The 15,125-nt window shown below is 43.4% G+C and overlaps 1 protein-coding gene across 3 annotated transcripts in view; it reads right to left on the bottom strand.

Moving 5' to 3' along the window:
• Positions 1-15,125, bottom strand: part of CRACR2A (calcium release activated channel regulator 2A) — a 115,082-nt gene that overhangs the window by 58,663 nt on the left and 41,294 nt on the right. For all 3 annotated transcript variants that reach the window (XM_056569505.1, XM_056569506.1, XM_056569508.1), the window contains 2 exons: positions 11,047-11,236; positions 4,460-4,606 (listed from right to left, as the gene is read on the bottom strand). In XM_056569505.1, the coding sequence (XP_056425480.1) occupies positions 4,460-4,606; positions 11,047-11,236 (337 nt within the window). The remainder of the gene's footprint in view (positions 1-4,459; positions 4,607-11,046; positions 11,237-15,125) is intronic.

The following is a 15,125-nucleotide window of genomic DNA, read 5'->3' as shown; positions in this document are numbered from 1 at the left end:
TAAATGATTGTCAACAACCGGAGGTTTTCATAAAACTGTCGGAATCTTTACTGCAACTTTTATGCAACATTAAACAGGAACAGTCTTTTTACAAGAGTCTATTTGGAGTTTGACAGTTGGTTGGGACCTCGTGAGTTTCTAGAGCTTAGAAAAGGAATAAGTGCTGTTCCGCTGGATTTAGGGGATCGAGTTTAGGTCCAGCAGTCACACTAGCTTTAGCGGGGATTGATATCGTAACTCACGATTAGATTCAGGCTGAGGCTGGCAGGCTTCAGGCCTAAGCTTGTCTTTGTAAGTAACACGGAACTCCTCTCTCTCTGATTGTCTGGCACCCAAGAGATATGCTGCTTGCTTTGCAGCTCAGGAGCAAGAGAGCGAGGATTGGCTGGCAGCTCCCTTATATAGGCAGGGGCTGGCCTTGAGCTCATTGGTCCATACCATCTGTCATTCACTTTACAAGGAATTATGGTCTAACCATGTGACCACACATGAGACCTCCAAAGGTCCGTCAACACATCTTACTAGAATTAACATGAGTCATGTAACCTAAGGTCCTGCAGACCGACTTCTATGGCATCTCGGACAGATCCGGCTTCAGGCTGGTAGCAGGGCACTCAGAGTGGAGGCGACTGCCAGCAAAGTGTCGCGCAGGTCGCGCTTCTTCCGGCCTCGTATACGAGGCCGAAAGAAGCGCGACCTGCGCAAAACTTTGCTGGCAGTCGCCTCCACTCTGCGTGCCCTGCTACCAGCCTGAAGCCGGATCTGTCCGAGATGCCATAGAAGTCGGTCTGCTAATTCCTTGCGGTGAGTGCGGGTACATTTTTGTGTTTTCATGTATGCTATTGAGTGACTTCGGGTTTCTTGGTTCCCAGCACCTCTGGACCCATAGGCACTAGGACTCCGCGCTGCCCACAGTGACAGAACGCTAGCCTCCACAGTACATGCTGACATACAGCGGTGCTATAGGGATCGGTCCTTCTCCACAGCAGTGCCCTCTAGCTTGTGTTAGTTAGATATATCATATTATGTTTATCTATATATATATATATATATATATATATATACATATATATATATATATATATATATATATATATATATATATATAACAGTGTTGTTAAAAAAAACAACACAACATAATTACTTTCATAGAAGAATTCACACCGACACCTTGTCACGAACCCTCTGATGTACATATCCCTACACTGTTCCACCACTCCATTTCTGTTTTTCCCACACTATCTCTGTCTCTCTAGCCTACTCCTCTGAATGCATTTCACCTATTTGCACTTGTTTGTCTGGACCAATTAGTATGGTTTATAAGGACCACTACCCCCAACAATCCTTAGCTACTGAAGAAAGGAGGAGCCTTCTGAAACGCGTCTAGACATTCCCCATTCTCCCCTATCACCCTGTGAGTGTGACCTGGCTGCTCTGAAGACTACTCTACAAAAGCACGGATTGCTCCCTGTACTGGTCAGTATTCAAACTCAGCGCCTTTTTTCCTGCACTGAGCGCGACTGATACCAACGCGGACGCCATCCACAATCACCGTGAACGACACACTACTCCTGCCCCTGTATGCTCGCTGAGTGAGATAATAGCAACAACAGGACTTCTGGAGGTGATGAGATTCAGCGGCGCTGGTCAGAAGTGGACACGTCAGGTAGGTAGAAGAATGATTTTTATTCAAACAATGCAACGCGTTTCACGGCAGGTGCGGCTTCATCAGGCATGCCTGATGAAGCCGCACCTGCGGTGAAACGCGTTGCATTGTTTGAATAAAAATAATATGCATAGTCGGTCACAGGCCAGAAACGGAAAACTACTAGACATCCAGATATACCAGACAGAATACAAATACTCACAATATAACTCACAAACAGAACAGAATATAGTGAATTAACAAACAGTTCACAAAACCAGATATAAGATAAACGGCAGACATGATAAAAATGAAGAAGACTAGGCATGATATGAGTATACAGCAGAATCCAGGAGATGAAGGGGATAGGGGAAGAACCAACCAAACAGGATATAAATATAGGAGACTGTTCACACTGGGACACAGAACATATAAACTGGACTATAACCGGATGAGTCTGAATAGACTCCAGAATACCGAACAAGAATATAACAGACAGAGCACAGGGTACAAGCTAGACTCAGACACAGTGCGAACACCGACAAAGCTGAACAGACATAATACTAGAACCAACTAAAGTGACACAGACTAAAATACAAGGAGCATGCTATATAACCATGGATAAAAACCCAGATAAAAAGACAAGATAAATGCTCAAGCAGACATAGTCAGAATATTGCACAAACAGACAATAGTAGTATTGCACTCAATAACCAGCAGCAGAAGGCAGGATTACTCTGGCTAAATAACTCCACCCGAGTTCTCATTTGCTCAGAGCATTAACTATTCCCTATCCAGGTGGAATAGCAAACTGCTCTGGACAAACTAGTGTGTGAATACACACCTAAACAGAAAAATACAAAAACAAATAAACGGACATTACAGCACGCTAGTCAAACCCACCACCCAAATAAACATGGGAAAATAGCTCTACCAAAGACATTCTTTGATAAATCTGGGCCATAGTGTTTTTATTTTATTTTTTTTATACACCATTTTATTACTTTGTGTAGTATATACTGTTCAGGTGGAGCCGCAAGGGCCCTGCGACATCCACTCTACTGTATGTGTGTATTTTAACCAGCAAAATTGTTTAGTCCTTTAATGTGAACAGCGCATATTGCATTATTGATTTCATCATCATTTATATTGTTCCTGACATACCACCTGCTTTTTCATTTTTTATTTAGTTTAAAAAATAAATCGCTTTTTTTTTCTCTTCATTTTATTCTTTTTTCCTTTCTTTTTTTTGTTTTCATCTCTTTTTCGCCATTCCACCTCTAATACACTACATTTGCATCCTTTTTGCATATTGGGATAACCCATAGAGTTCAATAGAGGATTGCACCTTTCACATTCTACATACTATAGCTACCAGCACCTTGGGTATTGTGTGCTATACAGTTAACCTCACTTCTCTATCATAGTCTTACTTGTTAAGCTGCACATTTGCTGTATTAAAGGGGTATTCCGGCTTTATACATCTTATCCACTATCCAAAGGAGAGGGCATAAGATGTATGATCGCAGGGGTCCCACCGCTGGGGACCCCTGCGATCTCGGTGCAGCCCCCGGCATTCTGTGCTGGGCGCTGACTCCGAGACGGAGACGTGACATCACGCCACGCCCCTCCATTCATTTCATGTGGCGTGATGTCACTAGGGGGCGTGGCTGTGACGTCACCTCCCTGTCTCGGAGCCAGCACCCAGCACAGAATGCCGGGGGCTGCACCGAGATTGCTGAGGTCCCCAGTGGCAGGACTCCAGCGATCATACATCTTATCCCCTATCCTTTGGATAGGGTATAAGATGTATAAACACAGTATACCCCTTTAAAGAAATATATAGTGTGAGGACTGTCTTTGATCATACTGTTTAATGTTCTCATGCCTCCTCGTAGACCAAGACCAAGGGGCACGCAATGCCAAGGTCACAGCAGTTGGACAGTGTCCACTTACCATATGCTAGTCTGGCATGCGTAGGCATACTGTTTCTTTTCATAAGTAGGGAAGCATAAGTAGGGAAGCACACAGTAAAACATTTATCATATTTATACATATGCCGAAACTTTTTTAACATCCCTCATATATGTCAGGAAAAGTGCAATGTAAACAGGGCCTAACACTTATCCACTCTGACAATTTGTTCACTTAAGTTTAAAGGGGTTATCCGACATAAGGTGATTTTAGTACATACCTGCCAGACAATAATGGACATGCTTAGGAAGGATCTGCGCTTGTCTTGTGGCTAAATGGCTATGTTGTGAGATTACCATAATGCTGTGACTATCTTTTTGTGAACTGGCTATTTTCTGTTGGCGTTTGTTCTCTCAAACTACTTATCCCATGATTCCCTGTTTGTAAGTATAAGGTCACTTTTCTTCCTTCCACACATCAGCCACCCCACCCATTGAAACACACCTGTGCTCCCTTCAATGGAATAGACCAGTGTTTTCTGACCAGGGTGCCTCCTACTGTTGGAAATTCTCACAGAATGATCTCCCTCCCACCCATTGAAGCAGGACAGGCTCCCTCTGAACACGTGACTAGTGATGTAATGTCTCAGGCACCACTAACACCTGGGAAAACCTGAGACAACAGTCATTTTTTATGCTGTTAAAAACAAATGTTGGGGCAAAAATCACAGAAGAATTGCGATGCCAACATCACAGGTACAGACACTATATTATGAACTACACTAACTTTACAGCCCTTGTAGCATAAAAAATAAAAAATATCCTGAAATTCCCCTTTAACACTTTAAATTGCTTCTTTCTCATCCATCCATTCCTTTAACAGTTCATTGAGTTTACTCACTTTTTGAGTGCACACTCCATTTCGTTCTTTTCCTCATTGGCTTCTTGGATTTGTGAGAAGACTCTGGTGAGGAATTCTTCAAAACTTGGGAGCAGGTGAGGCTCGTCCTTCCGTAAATCCATCCACAAGCGTTTTATTGTGTTCTCACTGCAATGGAGAAGATATCCTTGTCATTTGGCTTTTGATGAAGGTGATCAAATGAGTAATATGTAGTCAGTTTGTTTCGCCTATTAGGGCTGTCATACACTACAATTCCCAGCAAGTATTGAAAATCTGCAGTTTTTTTAAATTAGGGATTGGTACGTCACGGCACATATGTGCACATTTTTATTATTGGTGACCTATCAGCCCCATGGGGATCTGACGTCTCTCTCTCTCTCGGACCAGCATTAACAACCCATTGAGATAAATGGGCGCTGCACAATACCTAATTTTCCCTGTGGTGGCGCTGCAGTAAACTGAACACTTAAAGGGGTACTCCAGTGCACAGACATCTTATCCCCTATCCAAAGGATAGGGGATAAGATGCCTGATCGTGGAAGTTCCGCCGCTGGGGACCCCCGGGAACTTGCACGCGGCACCCAGTTTGTAATCAGTCCCCGAAGCATCACGCCCCCTCCTGTAGGCTTGCATTGAGGGGCGGAGCGTGACATCACACGGGGGCGGAGGCGTGACATCACACGCCGTCGGCCGTGTGGTCGCCAGTAATCAGACCCGGAGCAAACAGGCTTCGGGGACTGATTACAAATGGATTGCCGCATGCAAGATCCCGGGGGTCCCCAGCGGCGGGACTCCTGTGATCAGGCATCTTATCCCCTATCCTTTGGATAGGGGATAAGATGTCTAAGCACCGGGGTACCCCTTTAAGGCCAGGTTCCCCACAGATCATAAAATGTCGCTGGAGGCCCTAGCAGTAGGACACTTTGTGACCAACTTATAGACAGGAGACCCTTTTAACAAACAGACACTGGACAATCTATTTAAAGGGGTACTCCGCCCCTAAACATCTTATCCCCTATCTAAAAAGGCGATAAGATGTCTGATCACGGGGATCCGGCCGCTGGGACCCCTACGATCTCTGGGTGGGCACCGCTGCGTTCTGAACATGGAAGTTTGAAGCTTCCATGTTCAGGGTGTCACACCACGCCCCCTCCATTCATGTATATGGGAGGGGGTGTGAAGGCTAGTAAATAGCAGTCATGCCTCCTTCCATGGACATGAATGGAGTGGGTGTGACAGCTGTGGTCACCCATCATCCGGCACAGAGCAGAGTTCGCTCCGTGCACCGAATGACTGGGACGCTGCGCCGGAGATCACGGCGGTCCAAGTGGCGATCAGACATCTTATCCCCTATACTTTGGATGAGATGTTAAGGAGCGGAAAAGCCCCTTTAAGCTGACATAAAATTGACATGGAAAAAAGTGTACATGTTGTTTTAAAATATTTTAAAAAAACCTGTGCATGTTTGTTAGAATAGCCATCAGATTGGTGACAAGGTGACTATAGTGCTCTCACTGCTGTTATTAAGCCCCTGTGGATACCCTCAGCTTTTTCTCATTCTCTAAATTTCCAGTGGGACAGGGCCAGAACTGGGCTTTTTGCCACTAGTACACACATAGGTACTTACTCCCTTAGTTGCCTAGCCAGCAACAGAACAGCACACCACTCTGTCCTTACTGCTATGCCATGACAAAGGCTAGTGAAATTGCATAAGTTGACTATGTGGCACTGTCCCAGGAGGGTCATTTAAACAGTATAGTACTATAGATGGCACATGGAAGGGGAAGGGATTACTCATGTGCTGGGTTTTTAAGGTGTTATGTCAGCAAAAAATGCAGGAAAAAGTAGCTGCAATATATTGGGTTATACTAGCAGCTGCTGGGAAGCTGAAGGGAGGGGAAGATTACACTGAAGCACTGTGGACATACAGTAGTGGGTACATTGATTTTACACAAGGGATGGCTACCCTGAGCTTTATGGGTGATCAGAGATTAAAAGGAAGCCTTGATTTACATTTGTGACTGGCTTAGATTGAAGGTACACAGTCCAGGCTTTCTTAGGCTCTCTCTCCTGCACATAGCAGATGCTAAGCTCAACCCCGCCCCAAATCCTGTATTTTGTCCTGGGTCTCCCTGTTGCTAGAGACAGCTTTCCCCCGACAACAGGCAGTAGACAGCAGATTGCAAAGCAGGGAGACACCTAGTGGCCAAGACTTTAAGGCTGTTTGTTTGTTTTTTTACTGGGGTAAGGAGTAATTTTTGGTAAATGAAGTAAATTACAAAAATGTTAAGAATCACATAGGCAAAGGAGGAAAGTTGTTTAAACAATAATGGCCATTTATTATTATGAAGCCACCATAACCCTAATATTACTTAACACATTTTTTTAACAAAACTAATTTTTTTTCCAAACAGTATATCTCCAGCTGTTGCAAAAGTACAACTCCCAGCATCCCCGGACAGCCAAAGGCTGTCCGGGGATGCTGGGAGTTGTAGTTTTATGCAACAGCTGGAGACATGCTGCTTTGAAAACACTGCAGTATACCATAACATTGCATCAGAGCAGGCAATTTCACAATATAGGTTAAATTTCCATTTTACGTCCGCCCGTATCATCTCCTAAATGACTTTGTTCCTATAATTTTACATCTCATACCGTTTACACAACAGGCCCAGTAGAACACGTCCCGTAAAATGACTTGCATTATTAAGAGATGAGAACGTTTTTACCGATCGCAATGCTTAGTAAAAAAGCAAATTACGTCTTTTACTATGGAAATCATTTGGTGAAACGATTGCGAAGCCAATAATGCGCTCGGCCCCAAATGGGGGGAAAATGTCTGGTTTATTTCCTGCTCGCCGTCGTGTCATTACGAGGGTTGGCGTAATTGCTGCCTGGCAGAATAGACCGCCATGTAACAAACAGAAAATTTTGTTAATTGTCTCCTATATTCTCTGCATCAGATTTGGACTATAATTGTTACCCAAAGTTAAATTATGTCAAGATAGAATAAAGGACATTGAGGCGGTCGTCCGTTGATTTAGGCCTGCGTCATTGTAATTGTTGGTTATGATCACATAGCTTAAAGAGGTACTCCGGTGGGGGGGGGGGGAAATGTTTTCAAATAATCGAGGGCCAGAAAGTTAAACAGATTTGTAAATTATTTCTATTTAAAAATCTTATTCCTTCCAGTACTTATCTGCTGCTGTATGCTCCACAGGAAGTTGTGTAGTTCTATCCAGTCTGACCACAGTGCTCTCTGCAGCCACCTCTGTCCCTGTCAGGAACTGTCCAGAGCAGGAGAGGTTTGCTATGGGGATACGCACCTGCTCTGGACAGTTCCTAACACGGACAGAGGTGGCAGCAGAGAGCACTGTGGTCAGACTGGAAAGAACCACACAACTTCCTCTGGATCATACAGCAGCTGATAAGTACTGGAAGGATTAAGATTTTTTTAATAGGAGTTTAATTTACAAATCTGTATAACTTTCTGTTCACCAGTTGATTTGCAAAAATTAGTTTTCCACCTGAGGACCCCTTTAAATTCACGTGCATATTTTATGTTTCATACACATTTTCGTCATTAATCGCCAACCAGTGTGCCTCCAGCTGTTGCCAAACTACAACTCCCAGCATGCATGGTCTGTCAGTGCATGCGGGGAGTTGTAGTTTTGACCCCCCTCCCGTGTGAATCTACAGGCTACATTCACACTGGCGGCAGATTACAGTGAGTTCCCTGCTACAAATTTGAGCTGCGGGAAAAACGCCCCCCAAAATTTGTAACGCAATTTCTCCCGAGTACGGAGATACCCCATATGTTGGCGCAAAGTGCTCTGGGGGTGCACAATAGACATGTGCAGAACCAAAAATTGAGTTTTTTTTTGTTTTGTTCGTTTTCGTTTTTTAAAAATTGTGAGTTTGAAAATTTTGTGAAAAATTGGAAAATTGCTGCTGAATTTGAATAGTGTTGTTCGCTAATATTCGCAATGCTAATTTTATTCGCGAATATCGCATATTCGCGAATATTCGGAAATATAGCACTATATACTCGTAATTACGAATATTATTAATTTTTTTTTCTTATTATTTTTCACAGTACACATCACAGTGATCATCCCTCTCTGCTTCCAGCTTGTGTGGTGTAAAGAAGGCTCTAATACTACTGGTGTGCAAATTTTCGCATATGCGGAAATCTACATATGCGAAAATTAACTTATGTGAACATTAACGCAAGAGACAATTCGCATATGCGAAACTTTGCATATGCAAATTTTGCTTATGTTAATGTTCGCATATGCAAATTTTCTCTTGTATTACTGTTCGCATGCTAATTTTCGCATATGTAGATGTTTCATAAATGCGAATTTTAGCTTACATCAATGTTCGCATATGCTTATTTTCGCATATACGAATTATGCGGACGTTTTTACTCATGTTAATGCTTGCATAAGTGAATGTTCGCATATGCGAATTTCCTCTTGCATTAATGTTCACATATGCGAAATTCCTCATATGGAGATTGTTCGCATATGCGCATTTCCACTTGCAATAAATGTTCGCTTATGCTGATTTCCGCATAAGTAGATTTTTTTTTTTCTCTTTCGTATATACGAATTTTTGTTTAGACTAATGTTCGCTTATGCGAAAATAAGACAAACTATTACGAATATGCGAATATATGACGAATATGCGTCCATATATTCGCGAATATTCGCGAATTCGAATATGGCCTATGCAGCTCAACACTAAATTTGAAGCCCTCTGGTGTTTAGTGTTGCTCGCGAATATTCGCAATGCGACTTTTATTTGCGCATATTGCATATTCGCGAATATAGCACTATATATTCGAATATATACGAATAATCGTTTTTGTTTTTTTATTTTTTTATTTTTTTCTTCACAGTACACATCACAGTGATCATCCCTCTCTGCTTCTAGCATGTGTGGTGTAAAGAAGGCTCTAATACTACTGTGTGAAAATTTTTGTATGCTGATTTTCGCATATGCAAATTTTGAATATGCGAAAATAAAACGCGAATATATGACAAATATTCATCCATATATTCGCGAATATTTGCGAATTCGAATATGGCCTATGCCGCTCAACACTACTGGTGTCATCCAAAAGTAAAAACTCGTCAATTTTATGATGCAATCATAAAGTAGACATATTGTATATGTGAATCCCCAAAAAAAAATTTTGGGAATATCCATTTTCCTTACAAGCAGAGAGCTTCAAAGTTAGAAAAATGCAAAATTTTTAATTTTTTCATAAAATTTGGGGATTTTTCACCAAGAAAGGATGCAAGTTACCACAAAAATTTACCACTATGTTAAAGTAGAATATGTCAAGAAAAAACAATCTCAGAATCAGAATAAGTAAAAGCATCTCAGAGTTATTAATGTTTAAAGTGACAGTGGTCAGATTTCCAAAAAAGGGCTTCGTCCTAGAGGTGAAAATGGGCTCCGTCCTTAAGGGGTTAAAGGGTAGTGTTGCTCACGAATATTCGCAATTCGCGAATATAGCGCTATATATTCGTAATTACAAATATTCGGTTTTTTTTGTTTGTTTTTTTTTTTTTTCACAGTACACATCACAGTGATCATCCCTCTCTGCTTCCAGCTTGTGTGGTGTAAAGAAGGCTCTAATACTACTGTGTGAGACTGGCGCGCGAAACTTCGCATATGCGAAAATTAGCATATGCTAATTTCCGCATATGCGCATTTTCACGTATACTAATTTTGTACATGTTGGTATTCACATATGTTAATTTTCGCATACGCGAATTTCAGCATATGTGAAAATGAAACGAGAATATAACGAATATGCGAATATTCGCGAATATATGACGAATATTCGCCCATATATTCGCGAATATTCGCGAATTCGAATATGGCCTATGCCGCTCAACACTATTAAAGGGGTTGTGCGCTGTCCTAATTTTCGGAGCTCCGCTCACAGCGTCCGGAGGTTCGTTACTCTGAACGCTGTGTGCGGGCTTCCGTGTTCGCGGCCCCCCTCCTAACGTCTCGCCCGCCCCCTCTACCAAAGTCTATGGGAAGGGGGCGTGACACCGGTCGTGCCCCCTTCTCATAGACTTTCATTGAGGAGGCGGGCGAGACGTCATGAGGGGGTGGGCGAGACGTCGCGAGAGGCCAGGCGTGACATCACGCCCGGCGGCCGCGAACACGGAAGCCCGCACACAGCGTTCGGAGTAATGAACTTCCGGACGCTGTGAGCAGAGCTCCGAAAGTCAGGGCAGCGCACAATCCATTTAAGGTCCAACATGCCCAATCCTTATTTCTTCAAATATGACTTGTTGAGGGAGGGTCAGCGCACTTCTATATACCAGATAGTCACCAATAGTCATCAAATATGCGAAGTAATGGTTAGTACACTCAGAAATGATCAAGTGATAGATGACGGATACTTCGCTTGGCACGCCAACATTCTAAGAAGCCTTGATATTTGCTGCTATTTGTCCCATAACAAGTCCACTGGTTCATAAGAAAAGGTTACAAAATGTACCCGTTTAGGGATTATCCAAACCATTTTAAAACTTGAAGCCATGATGTACTCTACTTACTCTTCCAAAAATTTGTTTGCCCCCAAAGCATCTATCAAGTTATAGAACTGGGTGTTCACGTCCTCTTCTTGGGCCTCTTGACTGCTTTCTTCCCAGTTTATCTGATCCATGTTGTCAAATTCAAGCTGCGCAGAAAGTTCCTCATGAGCCACGTCCTTCACTTGTGTCTGTTCCCCATCTAAAAAGTGGCCTGAAAAAGATTAAGGTTTTATCAGATCTAATAGCGGTAAAACCAGATAATACTTATGGAGTCTGTCATGTAATGTACCTGATGAATACAGTATTGTTACTACCATGGGTGATGAGCCTTTGTGGCCTAACACTAAACTGGTCCCCCTGCTTACCCTACTAGAAGAAGCTCTCTGCATACAGATTTATACAGTATTTCACATACTTGCAGGGACTTAAAGGGGTATTCCAGGATTTTTTTTTTTATTTGACTATGCTACAGGGGCTGTAAAGTTAGTGTAGTTCATAATATAATGTCTGTACCTGTGTGTCACGGTTTTCTCACAATCCTTCTGTGATTTTCACTCCAATATTTTTTTTTACCAGCATACAAAATGACTGTTGTCTCAGATTTTTCCCAGGTTGCAATGTGGCCGAGACCTGACATCACTAGTCAGCTGATGACAGAGAGCCTGTCTGCTTCAATGGGTGGAGTGATCAATCTGCAACTAATGCAACAGCTGTAGGCACCCTGATTGAAAACCACAGGTCTTTTGAATGGATGCAGCTCTTTTATGTTTCAATGGGTGGGGTGACTGATTTGTGGGAGGGAGGCAGATGGAATTGTGGGATTTGTAGTCAAAAAAAGAAAAGTGAAACAGGAAATACCAGTTCACAAACAGCTAGCCACAGTGTTTTGGTAATCTCACAACATAGCCATTTATCCCCAAGACAAGCGCAGATCCTTCCTAAGCATGTCCATTACTGCCTGCCAGGTACGTACTAAAATCACCTCATGGTGGAGAACCCCTTTAAAGTACTGCTCCAAAAAACTTTTTTTTTCTTTAAATCAACATATGCCGGAAAGTTAAACAGATTTGTAAATTACTTCTATTTAAAAATCTTAATCCTTCCAGTACTTATCAGCTACTGTATACTACTGTATAGAGAGCTACTGTATACTACTGTATACTCTACTGTATAGAGAGGAAGTTCTTTTCTTTTATAATTTCCTTTCTGTCTGACCACAGTGCTCTCTGCTGACACCTCTGTCCATGTCAGGAACTGTCCAGAGCAGGATATGTTTGCTATGGGGATTTGCTCCTACTCTGGGCAGTTCCTGACATGGACAGAGGTGTCAGCAGAGAGCACTGTGGTAAGACAGAGAGGAAATTCAAAAAGAAAAGAACTTCCTGTGGAGCATACAGCAGCTGATAAGTATTGGATGGATTAAGATTTTTATATTGATGTAATTTAAAAATCTGTATAACTTTCTGGCATCAGTTGATTCAAAGGGACCTATTACTGTTAGGGCTCAAAAGGGGCACTATTGATAAATGGGGGACACTTTTACCATATGGGGCACAAAGAGAGAGACTGATGCGTAGGGAGCACAAAGGCGGCAGAATTTAGGACCTAAAACAAATAAGTGGACAATACAGTGATGGTGACAGAGCTTCTCCGTGACTGGTGAAGAAAGTACATTATAAAAAATGTTTTTAGATTGTGACTAGAGATGAGCGAACTTACAGTAAATTCTATTCGTCACAAACTTCTCGGCTCGGTAGTTGATGACTTATCCTGCATAAATTAGTTCAGCTTTCCGGTGCTCCCGTGGGCTGGAAAAGGTGGATACAGTCCTAGAAGACTCTTTCCTAGGACTGTATCCACCTTTTCCAGCCCACGGGAGCACCTGAAGGCTGAACTAATTTATGCAGGAAAAGGCATCAACTGCTGAGCCGAGAAGTTCGTGACGAATCGAATTTACTGTAAGTTCGCTCATCTCTAATTGTGAGTGTATAGAAATGCATTTTTTAGGAATCACCTTTAAACTTTCGATGTGTTACACAGTGATAATTGAAGGTGCTATTCATGCGGCCACACACCATGACCATAAAGTGATGACTATATTTATATATATACCAAATATATATTTCCCTATATGAGTGCAGGCAGTAATGTGCAGTTGTCTTTTATGTGTTAATTTTTTTATATCCAAATCACCACAAGAGGAACTGGTCAGTCAGGTGAGATGCCAGTGGGATTCCTCCTTATCTTCTATTCCTAACCTTAAAGGGGTACTCCAGTGGAAAACAATTTATTTTTATTTTTTTAATCAACTGGAGCCAGAAAGTTAAACAGATTAGTAAATTACTTCTATTAAAAAATCTTAAAGGGGTATTCCAGGCAAAAACTTTTTTTTATATATCAACTGGCTCCGGAAAGTTAAACAGATTTGTAAATTACTTCTATTAAAAAATCTTAATCCTTCCGGGGCGGAGCTAGCCACGAGCCGAAGAAGACGCACGGATGCAGAGCTCCTGAGGCAAAGACACATTACCGATCATTTAGCAACGGGAAGACTCTCCTAACCTGCTCACAAACGCTCCGGTTGGGTTCCTGATCGCCCCCGGAACCTGAGGACACCTTGACCTCCTGCCTAGACCCGTGCTTTCCCGAGATACGGCCTGCGCTACTGTGTGGCTGAAGAACGCCGGCGCCATCTTGCCACGGGTGCGACGCGCACCGAAAGGAGACACTGCCACGGGGCCTGGGACGGACCGGATGAGAGTACTGCGCGCAGTGAGTACCAACTGACTTGCCCGTGCTGGCGACAGGACTGCCTGGGGTTGACCGCGGGACCTCACTACGGGAGCGTGTGGTAACTGCTGTGTGGTGGCCGAGTGAAGGGGATCTGTCGCCGCCATCTTGCGGCCCTGCTTTCCTCCCCCCTTGTAAAGGCCCTGTACAGAGCGGGAATCTTGCTGGCCATCCGGGGACAAAAGACCAGTACTTACCTTATCGGACAGTCAGCGCTGTAACCAGCTGTCGCCTCCCGACCCCGCTCTACACCTAACTCCATCTCACTCCTCGTTTGGTTGGCGTGACGCGGCGCGCACACCTGGAGGGGAGATAAGACCCGGCCTGCTCTCCACATCCTTCAGTTTAGAAGAAGGCGCCCCACACGACTAAGGAGACCTAAAGCACAGTGCAGGGTCTGAATAGTGCACCGGCCCCACTTCACTCAATCCCCTGGATTGCCCTATGGTCATCGCCAAATACCCTGTCCGATACCGCAAGGCTGTTGAGGTGCTACATAGGGAATATGTGACATATAGCGTTCATACTGTGGATCTGATGTCTGCTGGCGCCCCCCTAAGTACGACAATTGAGTTTTCCTGTGGTGCCTCCACACAACTGAGTGGCTGAGAGAGAAGTGCCAAAAATTGCTTCTGAGAAACTTAGACTCTCCTACCCTTCACAATAACTGCAAATATACGGACTCTATGCGAAAATCCACATACTGTGTATCATGGACCCTCTGAGATCTGGACTCCTGGGGCAGCAGCCCTCTGCTGCCACCTGGTGATCACTCAGACGTGTCACACCTCTAATGCTAAGTGGTTTATGAAAGATCATTTTAACTCAGTTCCTGTCCAACTGCTAGCCTCCCCACCCCTGGCGTACCAGCAGCCAATAGCTGGTGTACTACAAGGTCTCTCCCCCCCCTACGCTCCACGAGTGAAGATTGATACTATGAGATAAATTGCTTCGGCACCCGGACTGCCAGGTGTCTCCTCTATAATGCCAGCATCCCCCTCCCCCCCCCTTTTTTGCTAATGTTCAATTGCGGCCTCTGATGTCTCCACTACTACATGATGGTGAAAATTGGTCCAGCCAAACCTAGACCTAGCTCTCCATACAGCAAAAAAGGCAGTATTGACACTTTTGTGAAAAGGTCCAACTCTTCTGATTCAAGGAAAATTAGCGACATGGCTTCTATACAGGAGAAATCCTTAACACCTAAGGCGCGCAGAGAACCCAATGTAGATCGAGAAAGCGACTCTGAAGAACTTGTCTTGAATAACTCTTTACCTGTATCACGCACATTTATGGACAGACTTCTTAGG

Source organism: Hyla sarda, chromosome 4 (assembly GCF_029499605.1).
Source record: "Hyla sarda isolate aHylSar1 chromosome 4, aHylSar1.hap1, whole genome shotgun sequence".
In the NCBI taxonomy this organism is placed as follows: Eukaryota; Metazoa; Chordata; class Amphibia; order Anura; family Hylidae; genus Hyla; species Hyla sarda.
The sequence above is the reverse complement of the archived record's forward strand: the minus strand, read 5'-3'. Positions and strand labels throughout refer to the sequence as shown.